Here is a 19,907-nt window from a genome sequence, read left to right on the forward strand (position 1 = left end):
CAGTGATATAAGATCCCCCTCACACACATAGAAATATGCACAAACACACAGTGTCTGTTAAATGTTAATAGATTATATAATTAACTCTGAACACCTTCCATGTTAGTGTCCCGTCATGATTTATGTTGCCTAAAGCTTCAGATTAAGCAAGTCTGCTCACATCCAAAGAAGTTGTGCCACTATGCTTTCTCTTGTTGCTCTGTTATTGTATAAGTGCTGAATAAGTGACTCTCAGTAAGGCAAAATCTGGATTTATTGGGGCCTCTTTATAAACCAAAAAAAAGAGTTCACAGAAAAAAATATTTTATTTTTGATACATAAGCAGTCATTAAGAATGCAGATTAACTGGCAGATCATCTTCATATTTTTTGGAGATTTTGCATTGAGTTAATGAGAATTAATTGAGGAGCCTCGCCCTGTTTTGCTATTACTATAAATAAATGTGTATGAAAGTGCAACAATGTGCTTTGTTAATAAAGATCACTAAATCACTATAAAGGATTGTGATATGTGGTCTCCATAGCAACTTTGGATATTTTTATATATGATACATGCAGTTCCGTTTTCCTTCATTCTAACCATCATGTACCTTCAACCCTTTTCCTTCCTTCCGGCTAACCTCCTAACTCTCTCTCTCTCTCTCTCTGGTGTTCCCATGGTATTGTAATCGTAGGGTCAGGGGCTTCGGCTGCTCTGTGTTAATAAAGCCAGTTGGAAAGATTCCCAGGCCCTGTGCAGAAAATAGAGGAGCTACTGCAAATAAGCAAAGTACACACTCTCGAACTATGAACACACACACACACACACACACACACACACACACACACACACACACACACACACACACACACACACACACACACACACACACACACACAGGTTGTATCTGCATAGAATGCATTCAGAACAGAATACCTAAGTAACAGCCATGCATGCTAAGACTTGCTGCAACAGGTAAAAGCTGTTCAACAGCTAAAGAATTCTGTTGTAATAAATAAGTAAAGGGTGAGATGGATTAAAATCAACTGTCAGGAACACTCATATGACATAAAAATAAGTTGTTTCACTTCTAAATTACACTTAAAATATGCACAATACAAAGAAGCATGCAAAGACACATATGGGTCAATGACTCCGAAAATGTATTTAAAAGAAAAAATCTTTAAAAAATTGATGTTATGCATATTTTTGAGTCAGGACTGTGTTTAAAAGGATTGTTTATTAAACAACGTTTCAGTACATTTTTATTTTATTTGCATATCCAAATTGTAAAAAAATCAGGTGGTACAACCAATCATTGTCTACCAGCCTTCACATTACATTAAAATAGCTATTTTAACAGTATTTAAGAAAAAACTAATTCAGCCATAAAGACCACCCATGGGTTCACTGATGATGTGATATCTTGTTTACTGTTTATACTTAATAACGTCTTAATAAAAGATTGTACTACCTTGACATTTGAGAACATTGTTACACAATTATCCTAACAACTATATATGTGAGATTTGTTCATAGGAAAGGTTTCGAACATAAAATAATGCCAAAGTATCTTATTTTTAATCATTTAAACATTTCCTTAAAGGTGCATTGTGTAAATTTCAGCAGCATCTAGCAGTGAGATCAGCGGCTCAGTCCACCGTTCACCAAAACGCATAGAGAAGCTACGGTTGCCACAACAGGACATACATGTCATTGTCGGGGAAAACTTAATAAAAAAGTTTGTCCGTTAAGGGCTTCTTTAGAAACATGGCGGCACAAAATGGCGACTTCCATGTAAGGGGACCCTCTGTGTATGTAGATAAAAACATATCATTCTAAGGTAATAAAAACTTAACGGTTCATTATGAAAGGTCCACTGATAATATAGTTTTGTATATTATATTACATTTCTGTCAAGAGATCTTTCTAGAAGTTACACACTGCACCTTTAAACTTCTAATTTGTACAGACCCACCTGCCATTTTACATGTTTGAGAAACCAAAACAAAATTCAGTATTTATTATTAAAAATAAAGTGACACATGTCATAAATGTATCAAGTTATTTTTATATTATACCACGAGGCTGTTGAATGCTTTATTCGGATTGGCTGAGAAATGTCCCATGGGTGTTGATTATTTTTCTGTACACCGCACATCTAACTTGTCAAATGTCTTAAAAATAGGCATCAGCGCAGTGTTTGTGGTAATCGTGGTATAAGCAGAATAATTTACTCTGGTCCTTTGAATTATTTGAAAATAATGCACACCCGCAGTGTAACATTCCCACCTTGGGTGTGCATTATTTTCTTATAATTCAATGGCCCGTCGTCAGTTATTCCTGGCATACATAATGTCACTGGACACAAAATGTCATGTCATCCACCCATTTACATTTTTAATAGTTATATAAAAAAATAGAAAAATCTAGTAATAAAATATCAAACAGCTACTGTATAACATATATATATATATATACACAGCAAAATCACCAGTGTTAAAATTTCAGGGATGGTGTTAAATACACAGTGTTGATGCTGTTTTAACACTATCTGGTAATAAAATAACACTCCCATTGCTGGGCCAGTGTTATATCCACGACAGTGTCAGTGTAAAACAAGGGTGTTACCAGATTTCACACTGAGCGGTGTAAATCAAGCCACGCCTCCACTAAACATATCCTGTCAGGGATTTTACCGCCATTTTCTTTCAAAGGAGGACTGAAGAGAGCAGGTAAATCTCATATTCACTTGGTTTAGTTAAATTAAACTGTTATTTCTCTGTCTGACTCTACGCAGCCATATGCCAAAAAAAACCTAAATAAGATATTTTTCCCATTTTATTTCCCTTTTGTTCGTTATTTGGTTCAGTTTAATCAGAGCAACCTTGTGTTACGTTGTTGCCTTGTTAGTTTAGTATAAAGTTAAACTGCTGGCTAAAAGTTTTAACCAAGAAGGATAATATTAACAGGAGATATGAACGAAATAATTGAACCATGATAAAATGCGACATGCACTACAAATTGAAGGTATGAAATTAAGTTAAATGAAAGCTCGTTTATTCACCATATGATGCTCGTTATGAGGTAATCATATAGGCTAGATACCGTGAGTTAACGAGGTCGTTTACATGCACGTGAGTGCACGGATATCGGTTAATTATTCAAATTACTGAAAAACACGGAGAAAACCTCAACCGCATCGTCATGTGTTTTTTTTTTAGATGTATGCAAACAGGGAAAATATCGCCAAACCAACAATTAATTTTACCTCAGAATATGCACAGATTGGATGCATTGTGTGTTGTAAGCTTTTCGTGGCGCTAGATGTCAGACAGATGCAAATACATACGAAAGTGTAAAACGTGTATGGCGAACATTTGTTTTTCTGTCATTATAGATGCTAGTTTGGTGAAAGTACACACTGAGTGCTTCAAATCATTCAGAAGAGATGCTGTTTTAAGGGCAGTTTATTAAAGAAGACCTGACATGGATGACTTCCAATGAGAAACGACTGCTAATACTTATATAAATTCATTACAGAAGGTAAGTTTCATTTATACATATAAATCATTTTATTTGACATAACTGAACAGTTAACCAATCTTTTTAGTATATGTAGTTTTGTACATATTATGGTTATTAATCAGGCAAGAAAGTTACATGACCTGCTGCCAACTTTAATAAAAATATATTATCTTCTCATACATCGTTTTGCTATTGATATCATATTAAATAGCAATCAAATTGATTACTATTTTGAAAATGTATAATTGAAGATTCATATTGTCTTTGAGTGCTGTTTTTAATATAAAAAGAATGTTGAGTTTTCAGAGTCTTTATTGTCATTTTTGTGATAGGACCCTACCAGACTATATTTGAATACGGCATACCCGTGAAATCTGGAACTGTACACTGTCTCTAACATGATTATACTGAGATGATTTTGATTCAAATAACGGTTAAAACTGATCCTTTTTGGTATTTTCTTGACCCTTTTTGTCTTTGAAAATCTGCAGAAATATGCTGAGGTGATGTATTGCAAAATAGCCAACATACAACAATTAAAGGATAATTGCAGACTATATCCTGATGAAGATATGGATGACCCCGTGTCTGGTCAACAGGAGTTTAAATATGGTAAGTGTAAATGGGTTTGCTACTTTTACGGTTTTAAAGTTTAACTGTTTACTCATGGGTTGTTTGTGTTTAAATTCTGTTTTGCTAGGACGGGACAGTGATGTGGCAGCTCTTCCCTGGCTCATTCACTTCTTGCCTTCATTTGTGAAAGGAAGAAAGACTGGAGAGGGTCAATGTGCAACTGAAGCTACTGATTGTGCTGTGTAAGTTTTTTGGTATTTTGTTCTAGTTATTTATTCAGCAGTTAGTTTGCTTGCATTGTTCACCCCATGCAAATGCATACAAGTTCATAAATACACATCAAATACATTCATCAAATACACTCTTTTAAAACACTTAGGTGATGAGCATCAATCCATGCTTTGAGGGGGATGAATCAGCACAGCCCTGCCTGCTCTGCGTTGGGAACAAAAGTTGCATCCAGAATTTTTGCATCATTCTGGACCAAAAAGCCATTCCCTCCATGATGAAGACCACTGATGCAGCCTTCCACTACTGTACAGTAAAACAACTACAGAACTAAATACCAGGTTGGAACGTGTTTAAGAAAAATGAAACGTCTTTTGAATTGAAATGTCTGTTTTGTTATGGAAAAATCTTTAGTATTGTGAAGGATAAGCATTTCTGCTTGCCGATAAGGTAATTGCATGTATTTTAATGTTCAAGTGTTGAGTAGGGTGGCTAATTTTTTTAACTCTCATTTGATTTATTAAAGACCTTATAATAAGTGGTTTTCATGTCACTGCGCTGTGGTATAAGATAACTTTCATTATTCCATACTGTATTCTGTTTCTAATTGTAGCTGAGGTATTTAAATAAGCAGTGTTAAAAGTGTTGTGTGTATCAATGTAAATATTAAATGTGATGTACTTTAATAAAGAGAGGTTTTGCAATATTTATTGTCATTTTTCTTTTATAGAAACATCCCATTAGCAACAAAAGTGGCTATTAATCAGTATTTTAACACTTAACATTGTTGAATTCACATTACACTGGTGTTGACCTTAAATTAGGAGTGTTAATTTTTAACACTGTTTTTCTGTGCCAACACCAGTGTAGTGCGGAAACAACAATGAATAGTGTTGAACAAAGTGTAAAATGTAACAATATTGAGTGTTAAATTAACATATAATGGGTGTTGTTAAATTAACACTACACTTTTGACTAAATTAACACAGTGTAGTGTGGACACATATACACACTTTGCCGGTGTTAAATTTGACACCGTGGGTGTTATTTTAACACCAGTGATTTTGCTGTGTATATATATATATATATATATATATATATATATATATATATATATATATATATATATATATATATATATATTATATATATTTATTTGTTTGTTTATCTGCATAGCTGATCAATTGTAGTCTTTGATAAAAAATGCTTTCGATTATGATAAATTTCACTCACAACAGGAATTTATTTATTTATACTTTTGGTTGATCTTTAAAGACAAAAAAATGTGACACTTCTGGATTAGAAATCAAAAACAAATTTATTTATCCCCTCTTTTATCTGCCTAACTGTACATCAGCAGCAAACCTCTTAACAGAATCTCACTTTACATTCAAAGAAACAAAGTCCAATTAAAACCAACACAAAGGCAAATCTGAAAAAGTGTTTGGAAGCACTTTATCACTGGTTTAATTTGTGTTAATGATTAATTTTTATTGATAAGGCCATACTGTAATATTCCTCACAGAGGATCTGCTTCATGCCCGTCTAACACGCATTCAGTCTAGATGTATTTTTAATCGTAAACAGTTGTTCTGTAAGCTGCAAAACTCTGGGTTTATGAGACATGTCAACTAAATAATGCAAGAACGTCATATAAGAGTTTATGTGAACAATAGTGACTGTGAGAAGTCTTTAATCACAAAGTTCTTGCTAGATTGGGATAGATTTACAAAATTAAATATATTAAGGGTTAATGCTTTTTTAACAAAAGACATTTAAATGAGCCCTGCTTACATACATGAAAATACTTGGCAAAACAGAAAGGTCTTCTGATAAAAGTATTTGCTTGGTTTTGTTTAAGTGCAGAACCTTTAAAAATGAAAATTCACAATGTAAAACATCTAATTTTGTCTGAAAATTCACAAAAATTGATTTTAATGAATAAAAAATAACAAAAATTCATTTCTATATGTCAGAATACTTCTCCAACCCCAGTCTAAGTGTACTGTATACATTAAACTATAAATAAGCCATCTTCCAATTGACAGACTGATAGGTTGGGGTGTTAGTGTTTAAAAACAGTATTTTTGCTTGGTGGACAGAAAATAATATTCTTATAAACCCTGGCAACTTTAAGCAAAGGTGCAAAGGTAGCATAATTACAAGCTGACTGCAACATTGCATCTGTTAATATTTACTTTATCATCTTTTGTCCTTATCTTGTCATTTTAAAGCACCTTGTAAAGTATTTTTAAGTCTGGTATAACTTTACAGTACATGAAAACATACTAAACTATAATGCTATAAACTGACACAAAAAAGTACCCCGTGTGGGGAAGGTTACATCATGGTGATATAAACACAAGCCCCTCTCAGGCCTCATTTTGCATTCAGAAGACCACTGATGCTGGAAAACTGATCAGCCATTAAAGCCTAAAGGCAGAGCAGATACCAATCACAGCAGAAAGTGTAAAGTATATCCCTGCTTTCTGAAAAACTATATCTTGTTTCTGCCAACGGGCTTCTTTTTCTGAAGAAAACTTTTTGTAACTAAAAAAAATTCAAATTCAGGGTGTAGACACGGAGGGCTTCTGGCGTGTGTCCGGATCATTAGGGAGGAGCTGCACATTTTTACCCGCTTACACCAATTGCAACAACAATGGGGGGAGAGATGATGTCATCGCAGCTTTCAGAGAGAAATTTGAGTTTTTCTTTTTCTGTTGACCGTGGGCCTGAATGTTGTTACTCTGTAATAGTACATACAGACCATTTAAATACTAGCAGATAAAATTGTAAATCGATTTTGGGTTTAAAAATCGATCTGTAAGTGCTTTTAAAGCCCATAAACTGACCAATTGCTCGTAGCTCCAAACATGATCCATTTCAACACAACTTCTTGTTTGGTTCAAACCTGTAACTCTGGTTTGTCCTACATGTGTTGGATAATAAGCAAAAAACTCCAAATCTTCAGGAAATGTCAGCAGGTACAGCAGGTAAATAAGAGCTTTCTCAGAGTACAAAATGTTTTAATACACAAAGAAAAATGTAATGAATCCATTTATGTACAATCAAGCTTTCACTTATATGCGCTGTGAAATCCAGGATAAAGTCTCATTATGATGAGATTTGGAGCATTAAAGTTTGATTTTAATCATTGATTTCAATATTTGACTCGGTCAAACATATCAAGGTTATGTTCTTTACATTATTTAGGATGATTTTATGTACAAAAAAACATTATAAATTGTATATTGCTGGGTTTTCACAGACTGGATCACATGTTGTCTTTAGTAAGAAATCTCTCAGGTATATATCTCATGTCGTCCACCTGATGCAAGTCCCCCACCAAATGTCCCTATTCTTTGGTTGTCCATGATCTGAAGCACATCTTCTAGGATAGATGGACCCAGGTCTAGATGAAGAGACAGGAGAGACCCAGCATTGGAGAGATATTGCCTTTCCTCTCCCTCTCCATTTCTTACGCACTTCTCATCTTCCTCAGTATCTTGACTTGGTTCATATGTGTGCGGATGATGGTGTGAACGATTTGGAGACGCAGGACGTGGCTGATCCAAATTTCGCTCTTCCAGGTGCAGTCTCGGAGGTTTAGGAGGTGGTGCGAGAGATGGAGATGTTGATGGCGTTTTTGTTAAGGCAGTAGTATGCGAGGATGAGGTGGTCTGCACCTCGGTGGTCGTCAGTGCTGGGTTCGGTGCAGGAAGCGTGAGAGCCTGCACTCCTCCGATGATGGGAAGCGAAAAGGCGTTTTTTAACAGAGGTGAAGTTTCATTGGCTGGTGGGTGACTGGTTACACTTGTAGTGCGACTTAATTGGAGTGTCCCTTGGGGACCCGGTTGCCCCGGTAACAGGTCAAATTTACCTTGTAAGAAAGACAGGTCACCGAAAAAATCGTCAGCACCTCCACTGCTGCCAATGTGAATGGTGTGTCGAAAGTCTCCGAGTGGGGGGCTGATCATGTCGGACGAAAGAAGGTCACGTAGTTTTTCCTTCTTTCCTTTGCGGCTTCGTCTTTTAAGGTATATGGGAGCCTTGGCAGACATGTCTGACCTACCACGTGCTCCCGAGCAACAGAGAGATAGACCTTGCAGCAGGGTGAAGACCAGAAAATCACTCCTTAGACACCTTATTTTTTTGTATTTTTTGGTTAAACAAATCCTTAAATCTTGTTTTTGTTAAATCCAATGAGGAGGCCACATCCAGACAGTATTCCCATTAGTGTAACAATCCTGGCATTGGTATGAACACTGCAATTTTGCCTCCAGTTTGCCTACAATTTGAAGAAAGAAAGAGGTGCTTTTTCAAATCCATGATTATAAACAATATGAAACTCATTCAAAATCAATCATCATAACTTCACATTTATAACAGATACATTCTTTAGGTCAGCTTTAGAAAGAAAGATTTTAGCTATCTTCAGGGCTGACAATGTTTAATAAGCAGAAAGATATGATAAACACACTTCTATTTGAACAAGGATCTAAGCAAATAATCCAGGTTTGTTAGTTTTGGCACACATAGTAAAGATGACTAAGTAATGACTCCATGCATCTGCCGATCGTGGATTCAGCTACACTGCTGCAAGAGGTTACATTTTTTCAACACTGAATCAAACCTTATAACTTAACTAAAGTGTCATATGTGTGACACAATAAATCAGGGTTCCTACATCATAATTTGCGATGCATACTTTCAGCATTAAATCATACTTCTGGGGTTGAATCGGTTAACTATGTCCTCCTGGTGTGTGTATACTTCCTTCAACCTTGACTTTTATAAGAGTGAGTTTAACTGCCATGCACACGGACCAGAAAACAAAGGCTAGTGTTTTCATATCAAGTGTGGGAAAAGCCACCTCAATGTTACATAAGTGACCCAGCAATAGTCCGAGAGGCTGTATAATATTCCAGGGAAAATGCTCACCAAACTATGAAGGACACGTACGTAAAGCCTAATTCAAGTCCCTTATGCCCCTCCGGGCTTCATCGTGAGTAAAATGAACACATACAAGTTGTATAAGAAAACCTGTGTGTCAGCATTTTTTTCGGTAGGGAGATGAAGCTTGATCAGGCATTACGCAAACTACAGTTTGTATATCTGTAGTTGTACTCAACTGAGGTATGCCTTAACGTTTTTCGATATACAATATTTTTTAGGTGTGTGTATGAAAGACATGAAACCAGTTTTTCAGAATGTCCCATTATTGGTGTGTGTGTGTGTGTACTTGTGAACACTTAGAACATAATTTTTAGTAGTTAGAAGTAAGTGCACTGATTCACTCAAATGAACAAGATAATGATGAACTATAGAGAGAAAGAGAGATAGATAGATAGAGAGAGAGAGAGAGAGAGAGAGAGAGAGAGAGAGAGACAGACATCCATTAGCACATCAATTCATAAGCAAACACATCACATAACTGAACCAACAGACCAATAAATTCATCAGATTATTACATTGCTACTACCTGCAGATCCTTTGGGCTGATTTTTTTAATTCAAAACACGAAGTAACTTCATGTGTTACATCATTTGCAAGTTATTTTGTATATTGACACAGTGGCATGCAAGGTTTAAAAAGAAATAAAACAAACAGTTTAGTCTGCATCTTGCATTAGATTTCAGTATAAGAAAATAGGGACTAACCAGACAAACCTAGACATGTATTATACGTTCATCAAATATTTTTGCTTCAAATCGCTTAATCCTGGGCTTAGGCTGTTGGCAGAATCTGTGAAACAACAATTTTTCAGCAAAGTCCTCTAAGGTCGCATTTACACTGCATGCACTCTAAAAATGGCTGGGTTATTTTTGACCTATGTTGGGTAATATTGGACAAAAGATATGCTGGGTTAAAAATGACCCAATTTTGGGTTGTTGTTATGTAACCATGGGTTATATTAACCTAGCCGTTGGGGTAAAACAACCAATCATTGTTAGATATAAAACACAGTGGTTTCTTCTGTCTAATATTTACCCAACAAGGATAAAAAAACAGCCATTTTAGAATGTGTTTGAAGCGACTAAATTCCTTCAATAGATGGCATAGATCGTTAATGACCCACAAACATGTAAGCAGGAAAAAGTGCATAGATTCCAATATTCTCAAATCAGTTTCAGGCCTCATTTATACTGTATGTGGAAATAAATTGGATATGATCCAATATAGATATGATCGCATCTGCCATGTAAGCGGACAAATTGGATATTCCCATATATAGAGGTATTGTAGGATAAGGTTAAGCAAAAAACCAACGTTGGCAAATGTCGCCCATCCCGATCACATGACTCTTTTTAGCAGTGCAATGGAAAACGACATCTCCCCTTAATTCTTTCACCGCCATTGACGAGATAAAACGCTTTAGAAAACGCTTTCCTGCCAAAGACGAGAATTTCTGGCTTTACGCAATACCGCTATTATACACCAGGTGGCGCATTCCGCAACTTATACAACCTGAAAGTAGCGCCTAACGTGAAAGAGAAAAAACTCTGTATATGTTTTAAAAATCGCTCTGCATCTGATCTCTATCAAAAGTCCTTCACAAAAATTGAATTATTTCAGCTTTTTGCTCAAAATTGGGTGTTTTTGAAGAAACTTACCCATATTTGAGAGGTTGATAAAAAGAGAACCAATGAAGGTAGGATGAAACGGGTTTTTTTTTTGAAAGCAAAGGATCTGCTGTCCTTTCATTAGATATATTGTTTGTTTATATATTTAAAGAAGAACATTTTCTGGAAGGCATTAAACTTTTGTGAAAATTATTAAAAATGCTGGCGCTGGCTGACAACTTAAAAAAAAAAAAACAACGCTGGCGGGGAAAGAGTTAATAGAGTAATGCTGAAGTTTCATGTCTTGTTACAAAAAATAGTGGTACTGTATTATCTTGTATTTAATATTGTACATTCATTTTGTCTGTTTCTATTGCATATTGTGACATTTTTCTATCTCTGTCCTTTTAAAAAGATGAGGTGGGTCGTTAAAAAATCGGACAGTCAACAAATCGGAATTGGGCGTCAAGATCTGCAGTGTAAATCCAGCCTAAGGGGCCAATCACACCAAACGAGTTTGAAACACGTGGAAACACAGGGCGTGCCGGACTGCCTTTTTTGGTGCACTTTAAAAAAGAGCAGTGCGGCGCAGCATTATATTTTGCTAGGCAACCAACGATGCAGCTGTCCTGTCAATCAAACATCGAAGCGTGAGCACTCTTTAAAAAAGAGGATGCAGGAGACAGTGAGTTACTTCAGTCCGGTTGTTCAAAACAACTGTAAACTTGTAAAAAGCCCGCCTCTCCCCTCATTAGATTGGAAAATGAAAAGACGCAAATGACTTTAGTAGGGCTGGGTATCGATTCAGATGTTCCAGATCGATTCGATTTCGATTCACTAGCTATCAAATCGATTCGATTTGGATTCTCGATTAAATTTTCGATTCCGATTCTCGGAACGGTTTTTATACTCGATTCTCGATTCAACTTAATGAATATAGATTTAATACAAATACTATATTAATAAAAAAGACCAGTGAACAGCAGTTTACAAGTGGGTAATTAATAAAAAGAAATTAAAAGACACAACACTATCGTCGTCGTCTTGCTTGTGAAATCTAAAATGCTTCCATACTTCTGACTTTTTATGTGAAGGTGGCATCAACGTCGATAAAGCACCTGACACTGCCATTTTAAGTGCTAAAAGGAAATGAATGCATGACAGGCTTGCTTCTTGCTCCTTGGTTACATCGCACAAGGCAAAAAAGAGGGTGACATCTAGTGAGGAAGACTAGTAATTAGATAAACGTTAATCTTACGTTCAATGTTTGCAGAAATAAATATTAAAGAAAAATCTATTCTGCTCTTTTAGAATCGAGTTTGAATCGATTAATCGAAAAATAGATTTTTTGCCCAGCCCTAGACTTTGGGCGCTTTTCCGCACTCTGCACTCCTTTACAAAATGCATGCTGCGGCAGGCAGATAAAAACGCAAGGCGTTCGGTGGGCATAAACAGCCACATAACGCTCACTGCCCATAGAAAATAATTTAAAAAAGGTGCCTGCAACAGCTATAAACGCATTTGGTGTGACCAACTTCTAAGGGGCGTGCACACCAAGGCGTTTATGCTGCCGGCATATGTTTTTAACCGTTTCCAATGGAAGCGCTGCGCTTTTAAAAAACACCAGCGAAGCTCAGCTTGTCAATGTCACTTCTCACTCGGCCGTCCAATCACAGTGGAAAAGGGGCGGAACAAATATCAAAACAACCAACCGCTGCATAGCCACGTTTAAACTCTTTGTCACGGTGAAAGAGGTTTTTTCCACTTAAAGAAGGTTTACAGAATATATTAGGATATTGTCTGAATTTTCGAGGTTTTTACCTAGATTCAAAAAGATGACGTGACGGTCTAAAAAGTGAATGTTTTTGCAAGTACTTAAGAGGGTTTTGCAGCAAAAGACAGTTACATTGGTTAAATACCAATAAAATGACTAAAGTGACATTTGTGAAAATAAATTATTTTAATTACTGACTAATAATCATTGCCATGAAATTACTGAACCTAAATATAAGAGCCTGATTAAAAAAATGCTCATTCACAAGAAAACATGTCAGAGGCACATAGAGGGTTTTGCATCTAAGCTCTTGATATGTCAAACTACAAGTTTGTTCACAGTTTTACAGTTAAAAAGAAAGGCTTTAATCTGAGAGAAATCAGGCCGGTCCTGTTCAGACTCGCAGAAAAGTGTCAGGAGGAGGATTTTGCTTTTGTGGTATGCTGATATCTCTGTTTATACTGGTCTAATCGTGGATAATAAACAATTCAGTGAAACTCCGAGACGGTTGAATATAATGTCTACAGTCATTTAAGCAAATCCAAGTGACGTTTAATGGAAAACTCATTATGGAGTTCTGAAGGCTTCGGGCTATTTATTAGTTTGAACAGAAGTGAACAATGTTGCTACAAAGCGTAAACAGGGCTGTGCTCGGACAAGCCCTTAACAGAATCCGTTTATTAGACACAAAAACACAACCAGAGAGAGAGAGAGAGAGAGAGAGAGAGAGAGAGAGAGAGAGAGAGAGAGAGAGAGAGAGAGAGTTTTAGAGGCAATAGTATGCCGTGTTACAAATGTACTAAAAATAGTTAAATAAATATCAAAAATTAAAAAACTGCAGTACTTTTGTTTTTCAAGTTGAGCCCTTTAACAGTCAAATCAAATGCAAATGAGTTGTCAATGTTATTGTAGTTCACTAATCTGCGCTCCATATGAGATACATTTAGGCATACGCGTCAATAAGTTATACTTAGTAATTATTAAATATTTAAAAAATATTATTTAACGACGCTCATCACAGTCGTAATATGTTTAAATAATTTGTTCAAACGACACACAGATATCTCACATGCTTTCTAACTATACAAGGCGCGCTTGCTGTCATGCTGTCTAAACAGATAGTAAAGAGAAACAGACAACTACGACTCGAGTGAGCGTTAACGTAAATTTGCGGACTGTGAAAACACTTGCAGATGATTACAATACATGTTTTGGTAAACCGCCATTCACCTCATTTAAATTCAATGAGTAAATTCACAATGCAAATTCTACATGTTTGCCTACCGTCAAGATAAGCGGCGATCGCTGTCCTTATGAGCAATTCCTGCCAAAATTGGGTTAAAAGCTATGACCATTAGACCTTCAATTCTGCTCGGTCACATATTCTTTCATAAACCTGCAGGATTGACAGAGGTACAAAAATAGACTTGACACCGCACACAGAGTATTTGCTGATCCAGTAGAAATAGAGCCGTGCCGTAGAGTGCTGAAAGCTCCCACCTCACCTTACATCTCTCACTGCTGCTGCAAACACAGCGCCACATGCGGCACAGGACTGGACTCTGTGGATCTGGATCCATTTATATTTTCAGTTATTTTATCCAGGCCATTATTTGGCGTTTACCGGCTGGTGTCACACCTCTTCCGCGTTGCTGAAAATTCCAGCATCACAGCTTTATCACACACACAAACCGCATAGAGATTAACCATTCATACTTACAACAATATAATGACCATATCAGGTATATAAATCTGTTTATAGCTGTAATCCATCACATATACATTGCACTTAACAAAATAAGTCATCCAAACAGATCCTATATTTCAATATTCTCACCAGATGCAGATAAAAGTGAAGATCCAGATCTTGGACTGAAGATAACCACAGATATTCACTTTAAGAATGTAAACTGCAAAAGCCATGCCCTTCCATTTAAAAATACCAAGTTAATGCCATACTGTAGGATTTTGGGTGTAGCTGGTATTTTATAACGACTGTCACTTTCTATGAATCACACGTTTTTAAACTGTCAGTTTAAATAAAAACACAGCAGTCTGGGAAAAGAACAGACTTTAACAAACACGCCAGCTTAGCCTTTATTTGCTCTCAATCTCTTTTCTTCAGTCCTCCTTATCTCTGACATTTCTCTCTGTTTAACTATCATTTAAAGAGACGCTCTACTTTTTTGCTCCTTTTCCAGTTCCCCTAGAATTAAACATTTGATTTTTACCATTTTGGAATGCATTCAGACAATCTCCGGGTCTGGTGGTACCACTTTTTAGCCTGGCTGCGACCTCCTATGCACTTCCGCACAATTTCATTTTCGTTCAGTACTACGTCTAGGATTTCGATCTATTCTAGCGTTTCGAGAAATCGAATTTTTGTAGGACAAATCAGCGAACAGAGGGAATGGCTGAGAACGATGACGTTGATGTTGTGCGTCCGTTTGAGTTGTAGTTCAGTAATGGCAGCGGAGAAAGACGTGAGAAAAGCTATTCGGTCCGTTGTTGCAAAAGCAAAACTGGCAAATATACAGAAGTTAAAGCCGGAGCAAGAACAATGTTTGCTAAGTTTTGTTGGTCTGATCATTCGGACTTGTGGTTTCCGGCCAGTTTCGGCGCATGATATACGTCACGACCACACGTTAGCGATTGCCTATGGCAGATCGTGAGTGACTCTGGGCCGATCCAAGAGTGTTGAACTTAAACAGAGAACCCGCCTACAAGGAAGTAAACATTTTTTCAATGGAAATTGAGGCCAGATTCTCTGTACAAATGAAATGTACTGGTAGAACCAGGCTAACCACTTTTAGCATAGCTTAGCATAATCAATTGAATCTGATTAGACCATTAGCATCACGCTCAAAGATAACCAAAGAGTTTCATTTATTTTTGAGCGCGATGCTAATGGTCTAATCCGATTCAATGGATTGTGCCAAGCTATGCTAAAAGTGGTACCGCCAGACCCCAAGATAGGCTGAATGGATTCCAAAAACTGTAAAAATCAAATATTTAAGTGTATAGGGGAGCTGGAAAAACGACCCTTTAACCCTTTAACAGAGAATTCCTAAATTCCATCTGAATCAGAATGTCCATCCACACCAAACCAAACCATTATCTTGTATTAGTACTCTCAGTCTTGACTCACAGTCTTGACTCACAGCTGCTCTGTGCTCTTCTTCAACTTTTTCTCTTACATTATCTGCCCTCATGACCTTATTTGCTCTTATGAACCACAAGCTCGCAGTCATCAGCATCACACATATTTGCATTCATAACATCTGGAGTCAAAATGTTTAGTGTATGTATGTGTGTGTGTGTATAGACCGCATTGATTGGGAAGTGAGGTCAGCTATTATCCATCTTTGTTCTCCAAATCCACTCCAGATGCAATGTGTATTTTGTAAAGACTTGAATCATACACACACGAGCAGAAACGTGACTTCCAGCAAACACATTATTCATTACACATCTTTGCAATTTAAAAAGCACATAAATTTGAAAGGTACATAAGACATAAAAAATGTGTGTGGCAGCATACTGTTGATGTGGGATTAAAAATATGTTGAGAAAGCATGTATTTGCCCCTGCTGCAAGAAAACATTACTTGCAAATTAGGAAATTATAAACAATAATATGTAAAACAAGAAACATATTTGATGCATGTGTCTGACTTTAAAGGGGTCATGGCATAAAAATATGACTTTTTCCATGTTTAAGTGCTATGATTGGGTCCCCAGTGCTTCTATCAACCTAGAAAATGTGAAAAAGATCAACCCAGTAACTTAGTTTTGGTAAACTATTCTCTACAATTTAGTGCAGAGAAAGAGAGAAAATAATTAAAAGCACAATTGAGTTTCAATTGCAACAAACCACCATCAGTGGTTTCATTGTGATCAGTGTTTGAATTTCGTCAGCTCATTTGCATTATAAAGGACACACCCAAAACGGCACATTTTTGCACACACCTAGTACAAAGTGGCAATTTTAACATGCTATAATAAATTATTCATATGGTATTTTGAGCTAAAACTTCACATATGTGCTCTGGGGACACCAAAGATTTATTTGACATCTTAAAAAAGTCTTGTGCCATGGCCCCTTTGAAGAATATAGATAGATTCAAAATTATGTAGAATAATACGGCATAAATTATATTTGTTTAGAAACGCCATTTTCCTTTTTAATAAGTGCTTCAAAAGAAGAAAAACTTCTCAAGGTCAATGTTTCTAGTCTGTTCTGCCATGAGCTGAACTCATTTGTAATTTCAACAGCAAACTCGTGCGAGATGTCCCAGTGGAGCTGAGCGCGCGCACTGCACTCTGCTGACTCTACATTCTGTGTGAATTCACTGATGCGCCTTCTATTGAACACACATACAAAGCCGGAGTTCAAAATTAAATTTACGTTTTGGTTTACCTGAACTGAAAACGGGTCTAAACAACACAGTTGGCTCCATCTCCGTGAGTCCCACCAGAATGAATACTCTTTGTGAATGTTATTTTTTATCAGGAAGTTTTCAACGGACGTTATCTAAGTTACTGAATATTCACGGTATTGCGTAAACATTCAACTATTGCGTAAACATTAACTACTTGTAATCCACCACACATAAGCTGAAAACATTCACTCTGAATTAAGTTCTAGGACAAGTCCTCAAAAACAGATAAGCTCTGCTGTACAAATCCTGAATTATATACAGCAATGCACAGTATTGGTATAGGCACGGTTGATGTTAACGGACATTAAGTAGTTTACTTACAATATTTTCGCCGCGCATGTCAGACTGGACCATTAAATAACATCATGCCGTATGTTTCAGTCCGTTGGGGTTTGCAACTATCTCTCGTTGAGTGACACGGAAGCCCCTCGCGCTGCGCTCGCTCACGCGGTTTAAACGGTCGCTGGGTAACGCGCCATTGTGACTGAACACAAAGCTGTCGGGGGCCCGTGAGGGCTGGAGGTAAGGACGCTGTCGGCGTTTTAAAATTGCCTTAAGATATTCATGCTGGGTTTCTAAGCTATTCTGAACACTTGATAGACAACCCCCGTTAGGCGTCCATGTGTTTTAAATCCAAACAGAACAGTTACTCCGCATATTATCAACTGAATGGAGTTTGCATACTTAACATTTGAACCATGCAAATTCTGGCTCTTCTTAAAGCATATGGAGCCAAACAAAAAGGGACCTGTTGAGGGCCCTGCAAAGTTTCCTGCTAGACTTGTTTAACAGTTGAAGGTCTGTCTGTAGGCAGTTCAAAACGTTCTTGGTTGAGTTTCAAGGCCATATTTAAAAGTACTCTGAACAATTGTAGTATTGTTTTCTACAAAGCATAGACAAAGTTCGACGCACCATCTTTGGTGCGTTTTTTAGTCACTCCTCAATTGATTTATTATTCCTAGAAATAAAAGTCAGTTACAACAACTCTGTGAACACAAGAAATTTAAGGCAGAGGCCTTTATGTCACAGTGGGAAACAAGAAAGGGGGCTGGGGGCCTTAAGGTCAAAGTTCATGATCTGGCATTGACTTTTTAGGAGAGTCTACAGAAAAGGCGGTTTAAACGAATGTGAAAAAAGAAGACTTCTTAGTACAAAAGACACATCTTAGTACATTGATAACCAAATTAACGTTTACCCATAAACCCATATCTCAACACAAATCTACTAACCATGTATAAATTCTCAGATTTTGATATTACCACATACACATATACTACATGACTACAGCAAATGTATACAACACGACACGCATTCTTTTCAAATCATGTTTTTATTCCTAATATTAGATGTAGATACACGAGTCAACAAACAAGTCTTTTTCTTGTTTATATCAGTAATGAAAAATGCTCCACAGCACACTTGCCCCCAAGTGGCGGGGTTTGGTATTACAGACAAAAACTCAGCAAGAATAGGCTGCAGTTTTACACGAGGTGCAGTTGCAACAGTAGTAGTATTAATAGTAATATTTATAATGACTTTTATAATAATAACAATAATAATAATAACAGAATAGTAGTGATATTAACAACTCATTTAGAAGAATGGAATCAACATTCTTTCATAAACTGTCACTTTAATGGGATTTTGTGTAGATGCATTTACGTTGCAAAATATCCGACTACTGGATGAGGGGAAAAATATCTATTTAAAAAGAGAAAAAAAGATAAGATGAATGTAACGCTTAGCAGTTTGAAGCCACACTTCGAGCGACGAACTTCCCCCATTAATTCATTCTATTAATGTATTGCAATATAAATTCATCTTTCACTCTCCCAAGAATTTCCCACACCAGTGCTTAGGAATTCACATAAATTGGCTCAATTATCTAGATGCTCTTATGTGCCGTAACTGACCGTCTAACTAAACTGGACAGAATGTAGGCAAGAAATGGTTAGTCAAAAACTTGTCGATGAAGTTATTGTGATATAGAATAAGAAAAAAATCAACAGCATAAATAAGAAAGATATGAACAGTAACCTAATGCAACTTCGCACACATCCCAAAATGTAGTTCAGCTCACTCTAAATAAATCATCTTAAAACTCAAGAACAGAATTCTGAATGAGGTACTGATCTGAAACCAGATCGTTTTACCTTAGTGGAACTTGATCTATAAAACGTTTCGCTATGGTGACTTTAACCTCCTACTAACAAGATGCTTTCTGATTCCCTGAAGTAAATCCCAGTTTACTACATGTAACGAAGCAGAAAAAAGGGTTTTGGTACATTGTCCATACAAAGTGGCTTTTTTTCTAGGTCTAATAGGGAGTCAGCATCATATATTGCAGCAAAAAAAAAAAAGTTAGGCTTTTGTGTGCCTACCCCTTAAATGAGTATGTAAATAAAATGTCAAAATGAATGACATGACATAAGTTCATGGTTCAATACTCCACACACCTCATCATCGGGAGCATCATCGTATGCTGTCAAAAAACCTATGATTAACACACCAAGGCAAGCTTTCTCACAATCGTATGACGCTGAAAAATCTTTATCCTACAAAAATACTGATTTCATGCCACAGTGGGTACACTTTTGTTAACAATACATCATGCTTCTTTTTTATAACTGCAAAAGTTTATCTGAAATCCTGCCTGGTAGATTGCGTTGGTCCTGCCGTATGCTACTTACGGTTACCGGGAGATCATTTTCTCCTGCCCGCGAGTATAAAACCTGCAATTATATGCTGTGTGCGGTAAAAATGGCATATTCCTCCAAGGAAGATAATTTGTGATATACAAATAAAGCAAATAGGTTATCTC

General features: G+C 36.6%; 1 protein-coding gene and 1 long non-coding RNA gene across 4 annotated transcripts; one reads left to right on the forward strand and one right to left on the reverse strand.

Moving 5' to 3' along the window:
* The first annotated feature begins 2,443 nt into the window (after positions 1-2,443).
* Positions 2,444-4,943, forward strand: LOC129445057 (uncharacterized). The gene is made up of 5 exons (XR_012365486.1): positions 2,444-2,714; positions 3,380-3,525; positions 3,999-4,119; positions 4,208-4,322; positions 4,460-4,943. It is a non-coding gene; the product is annotated as an uncharacterized lncRNA (long non-coding RNA).
* Positions 4,944-6,379: 1,436 nt separating this feature from the next.
* Positions 6,380-17,306, reverse strand: cdc42ep2 (CDC42 effector protein (Rho GTPase binding) 2). Of its 3 annotated transcripts, none has more exons than XM_055199772.2 (2): positions 17,065-17,306; positions 6,380-8,596 (listed from the first exon to the last, which is right to left on the reverse strand). In XM_055199772.2, exon 2 carries the CDS (start codon positions 8,367-8,369, stop codon positions 7,611-7,613), a length of 759 nt encoding a protein of 252 aa, XP_055055747.2. In that variant the 5' UTR covers positions 8,370-8,596; positions 17,065-17,306; the 3' UTR covers positions 6,380-7,610. The 3 variants fall into 3 exon arrangements, with proteins under 3 accessions (XP_055055747.2, XP_055055749.2, XP_055055746.2); XM_055199774.2 differs by lacking the exon at positions 17,065-17,306 and adding an exon at positions 14,151-14,880; XM_055199771.2 differs by lacking the exon at positions 17,065-17,306 and adding an exon at positions 13,930-14,144.
* Between the last annotated feature and the right edge of the window lie 2,601 nt (positions 17,307-19,907).

This window comes from Misgurnus anguillicaudatus, chromosome 22 (genome assembly GCF_027580225.2).
Source record: "Misgurnus anguillicaudatus chromosome 22, ASM2758022v2, whole genome shotgun sequence".
Taxonomy (NCBI): Eukaryota; Metazoa; Chordata; class Actinopteri; order Cypriniformes; family Cobitidae; genus Misgurnus; species Misgurnus anguillicaudatus.

What these genes read in the sequence shown, in the direction of transcription:
- cdc42ep2 (XM_055199772.2), bottom strand. Translation starts at nt 8,369, where the DNA reads ATGTCTGCCAAGGCTCCCATATACCTTAAAAGACGAAGCCGCAAAGGA.